Below are 5,309 nucleotides of genomic sequence, written 5' to 3'. Positions count from 1 at the left end.
CAAATGTTTGTACTGTGCGGGAATCGAACCCGCAACCTCCGGAATAGTAGTCCGTTTCGAACCACTACACCAAACGGCCGACAAATAATATACATACGACGTCATAATGTAATACCTAAGTATTAACAGATCGTGCAATTTAAGTCATGCGAGTATAGACTTCGTGTCTAAAGTTAATTTCTATTTGAATGTTTTTACGTTATGCTGATAAAAAATAAGTAATATTAAATCCCAGAAAAAATAAAATGCCTAGGTTCTAGTAAATCGCAAGAACCAAAGTGACCGACATAGCTCACAGAATTGCTAAAATCAAGTGGCAGTAGGCGGGGCACAAAGCTCGTGCAGACGATGGCTCTCTATAAGTTCTCGAGTGGCGACCACAGGCTGGGAGACGTAGCGTGGGCAGGCCANGCAGGCCTCCCACTAGGTGGACCGACGATCTGGTAAACGTCGCAGGAGGAACCTGGATGCGGGCAGCGCAGGACTGCTCGTCATGGAAATCCTTGAGGAAGGCCTTTGTCCAGCAGTGGACGTCATTTGGCTGAAACGACGAGGTTCTAATGAAAATAACAAAATCTCTCTTTTAAAAACTTTGACAATTATTTTGCAAATCCTACTAGTTTTTAATTGTAATTAGTATTTTACAAATATACAGGTGCACTTAATTATGAACCTAAATAAGTGTCAACCTCTAAAAATACTTTAAGATTACAAATTTTCTTATACTTATTAAGTACTATACAAACCACAACTAATAATGACGACAATATGTTAAAACAACAACTGTTAAAAATGCCTTCTTATGAACATACTTATAGCAATCATTGTTAAATTAATTTACTAATGCAAAGAGATCTAGTTCTTATTATTTTAAATAATTAATGCATTTGTTTCTAAAAAACTGCCTACTAGAATCTTATTATGTCTACCCTTAATACGGCTTTTATCTTGACTGATTTCGTTTATCAGACAATAGCTTCTAACGCGTTTTCAGTAATATAGGTGACTCACGTATTCGAATCCTTGATATATAGCACGCCCATAACTGACCGGCATGCAGTAGCTGAGCTATAACCGTGCCGGCCCGACCTGCGCGAGTAGTCGCACCGCAACCCGCACCGCCACCACAACCATGATTGTCGTCGCGCTCGTGGCCATCGCGCTTGTTGCGCTTTACTTTTACAACGTCAGAAACTTCAACTACTGGAAGGAAAGAGGAGTAAAACATGAAAAACCAATACTATTATTCGGCACCAACGCCAAAAATTACCTGCAGAAGCAAAGTGTCACAGAAAATTTAATGGAATTGTATTGGAAGTATCCCGACGAGAAAGTGGTCGGATTTTACAGATCCACAGACCCATGTTTGCTAGTGAAGGACCCGGAGATTATTAAGCGGGTCCTGCAGACAGACTTCAGCATGTTCTACCCTCGGGGCTTGAACCGTGTGAAAGGGCACGAGATCGAGCCGATGCTGCGCAACCTGTTCTTCGCGGACGGCGACACGTGGCGCCTGCTGCGGCAGCGCATGACGCCGGCGTTCACGAGCGGCAAGCTGCGCGCCATGTTCCCGCTCATCGTGGAGCGCGCCGAGAGCCTGCAGGCGCGCGCGCTGGCCGCCGCCGCCGCCGGCCGCACGCTCGACGCGCGCGACCTCATGGCGCGCTACACCACCGACTTCATCGGCGCCTGCGGCTTCGGCCTCGAGGCCGACTCGCTCAACGAGGACGACTCCGCCTTCAGGAAACTCGGAGCGAAGATATTCCGATTTAGCGTAAAGGACGCTATTATTATTATGCTTAAGGATTTCTTTCCGCACCTACTTAAACGTGTTCACACTCTTAAAAGGGTTGAGGGTGAAATGACTGATCTAGTTAGAGTTATATTAAAACAAAGAAATTACCAGCCATCTGGCAGAAATGACTTCATTGACTTATTGCTAGAATGCAAAAAGAAAGGTACGTTGGTTGGGGAGTCTATAGAAAAAAGGAAAGCGGACGGAACACCTGAAACCGCGACTTTAGAACTGGACGACGTTCTCATGACTGCTCAAGTGTTTGTGTTTTTCGCCGCGGGCTTCGAGACGTCGTCGTCCGCGACCAGCTTCACGCTGCACCAGCTGGCGTACCACCCAGAGGTGCAGAAGAAGGTGCAGGAGGATATAGACAGGGTGTTGGCCAAACATGACAATAAACTGAGCTACGAGGCTGTCAAAGAGATGACGTATTTGGATTGGGCCTTCAAAGAGGGTATGAGGATGTTCCCCTCGCTCGGATTCTTGGTTAGGAAATGTGTGGGGAAATACACAATTCCCGAGATAGGACTGACGATAGACGAAAAAGCTAGGATTTGGATTCCTGTTCAAAGCTTGCATATGGACCCGAAGTACTTCGACAACCCTGAGGAGTTCAGGCCAGAGCGCTTCCACCCCGACTCATACGACAGTGCAAACTTGAAGTATGTGTATCTTCCGTTTGGAGAAGGGCCCCGTGCTTGTATAGGTAAGTAATTTCATTTTATTATTTACATACTCGTATGATTAGATAGTTTGATGAAAGTTTACAATAAAATCTTGCAAAAAATTATTGTTAAAAACAATATTTATAATATTTCCATGAGTAGGCAGGTGCACTGCAGTCCAACACTTCAAACTCGGCACGCGTAACAAAATCTCTGTTTATTACTAAACAAGGCATAAATTTGCCTTTTGTAACGTGTTGTGAGCAGTAACGTAAAACAATAATAATAATCCTAATTATACGAAAAACAGCGAAACCAATACTTCCGCGTATAATTTTAGCCGCGCGTCTTTTTATGACCCCACAAAAAGGTAAACAAGGAAGACCTTGAATGTTTTAATGACATCTAAAAATATGGTTCGTTAATATTATGCCAGCAGTTGTAATTTTTCCAAGAAATCATAATAATTAAGGAAAACATACGTGGATAGCTCATGCCTACCTACTACTCGTAAATGCAGAATATTAAATTACCCATACAGGAATATCTACTAAAATTAAATAATTATTGTTTTAATTCGATGCAAATATTATCATAAAATACCACTATATCAATATCATTCAGCATCAATTCAAAAGCTTTTTGCAGTCCAAAATGCATTCTGTTAACTGAAATCCCGGAAACATTCTTTAGAAAAAGTGTTGTAGTAGATATAATGTGAGGGTTAGGCTTAATGTGGAGTAGATTGTATAGAAGCTTTTTTAAACCGGTGACTGAGTTTGTTGCGGCGCTACTTCTCACCACTTGCCAAATGTTGGTCTCGAAGCGCTAGTAGGGCAAAAAAATTATGAGACATGTAAAAGCTTATGAAATATTATGTCTGAAGCGAAACGATTTAAGTGTATATGGCGATAGGGAGACTTCCAATACTTTCAAGGGCAAAATTTTAAGTTTTTATGATTGTGTTTGTTTTAGGCGAGCGGCTCGGGCACATGCAGTCGCTGGCGGGGCTGGCGGCGATACTGTCGAGGTTCACGGTGGAGCCGGCGCCGGAGACGGTCCGCAAGCCGGCGGTGTCTCCCAACGCAGGCATCGTCCAGAGCATCCAAGGAGGCATCCCGCTGCTGTTCAAAGAACGGAAAATTAATAAATTATAGTTTTAATCTCATCCATGTTATAGTTAAGTTTGTGGTCTCTTTTAAACGCTGTAGACCGTTTCACAATGCTTCTATGGAAATATCACAAATTGTGACGCGGCCTACGGCATTTATAGGAAAATGAAAATTATTTATTTATTCGTCAGGAGACCAAAAGCGTATAGACTTTTTTAAAAATCTAATGCCGTAAGGTGGGAATCGGACCTACTATCAATCGCTTGCCGGGAGATTACTCTGACTTTTGAATTACTTGTGAGTTCGATTCCCACCTTGAGCAATTCGATTTTTTCAAATTATTAAAATCTAGTTTGTAATGAAACTCTCATAGTTAACAAAATATTATTATTAACTAACGCTAATGGATTTTAGCAAAATTAGACAAACAGAGACAGAAATATCACAGTGATTAGACATCACTGAGGCTGAGTTGCACCACCTAACTTTAACGGTAACTATGACGATAACCGGTGCTTTTTCTATGGAGTTTGACAGATTTTTGACGTTTGTCAAAGTTAAAGTAAGATGGTGCAACTCACCCTGAGACAGTTGAGTCTTTGTTTCGCAATCATTTGTTTACGAGATTGTAAAAGTCTATTGCCACGGATTATTATATCTTTTGCATTTATCTAATGTAATGGATAACGACTGAACAAATAGGTACCTTTACAATTACATTAAGAAATGTTTTTGTTAAATAAAAATTTATAATGTGCATTGTCTATTTAGAAAATCCTATCTTTCTAATTTTAATAGGCCAAATATTACTAGTGATTTCAAACATAAAGTTGAAACTGAGATATTGCTTATCTCTACATATTATTTTATACTAGCTAGACGATGTCCCACATACTCGTAAATGAGAGATTTCGATTGATCGGAAAGTAATTCAGGCACTTTACAGTAACCCAAAAAAACAAAGGAAATACAATTTCGGAAACGAAGCGTTTTCAGGAATTGAATGATATTTAAATTATGTTATTGGTTAGTATTAGGGCATTAAAGCTAGGCGCAGACCACCGACTTTTTGTTGGCAGACAGTTCGGCCGGGCTGTTAATCTGAATGGACTTGTATGAAAGTGCGCACCAATTTGGTATCGGCTGATTCTTCGTACAAATAAGAATTGGACCCAACTATCAGCCAACTAAAAGTCGGTGGTCTGCGCCTAGGATTAGGCTAGCCCTGGTAACAGATATGCCTGTCATACCATAATAAGGATGTAGGTATTAACTGCTATGGCAACTGTCATTTAGTCGTTTTTGTTTCCATTTACAACATTGTTTTGTTTCCTCATACATTATAAATTAATAGAAGCGTAGTTACCTCTCTGTTCTAAACAATGGAACAACATGTACCTACTTATCTGATAACAGTCTAGAAAATGATCCTCTTGCCACAGATAGTAATATGATTGCGGCTTAATAGCTCAACAGATGCTCAAGCAGGCTATGTTGTTTAGACTTATTAAATTATGTTAATATGTGTTTAGTTCTTGGTATCTCTATGTAGGTACTCATGGCATTAATCTGGTTCACCATAAAAACAGTACCTCGGATCCTTAAAGGTCTTCTATTGTGAATTTCAATAAATTTTATCCCACCAAAAACATTCTGTAAAAAACAAGCCAAGTCTCGATGGAGCTGCTTGTTTATCTCTAAAAAGTAATGAAATCTAGACAAAGTCGTGCCAAGTCT

At 40.6% G+C, this 5,309-nt stretch overlaps 1 protein-coding gene across 1 annotated transcript; it reads left to right on the top strand.

Annotated features, from left to right (window-relative positions):
- The first annotated feature begins 1,050 nt into the window (after positions 1-1,050).
- On the top strand, positions 1,051-4,329 carry LOC114357822 (cytochrome P450 6B6-like). Its single transcript, XM_028311606.1, has 2 exons — positions 1,051-2,501; positions 3,436-4,329. Exons 1-2 carry the CDS (start codon positions 1,133-1,135, stop codon positions 3,615-3,617), a joined length of 1,551 nt encoding a protein of 516 aa, XP_028167407.1. The 5' UTR covers positions 1,051-1,132; the 3' UTR covers positions 3,618-4,329.
- The last annotated feature ends 980 nt before the right edge of the window (positions 4,330-5,309 follow it).

Source organism: Ostrinia furnacalis, unplaced genomic scaffold, assembly GCF_004193835.3.
Source record: "Ostrinia furnacalis isolate ACB-3 unplaced genomic scaffold, ASM419383v2 OfSCF3453, whole genome shotgun sequence".
In the NCBI taxonomy this organism is placed as follows: Eukaryota; Metazoa; Arthropoda; class Insecta; order Lepidoptera; family Crambidae; genus Ostrinia; species Ostrinia furnacalis.
Note: the sequence above shows the minus strand (reverse complement) of the source record. Positions and strands in the feature narration are given on the sequence as shown.

Excerpts from the sequence above, each read along its gene's own strand:
- LOC114357822 (XM_028311606.1), top strand. The coding sequence starts at position 1,133 with ATGATTGTCGTCGCGCTCGTGGCCATCGCGCTTGTTGCGCTTTACTTT. Across the intron at positions 2,502-3,435 it reads AGGGCCCCGTGCTTGTATAG|GCGAGCGGCTCGGGCACATG; the intron begins GTAAGTAATTTC and ends TGTTTGTTTTAG.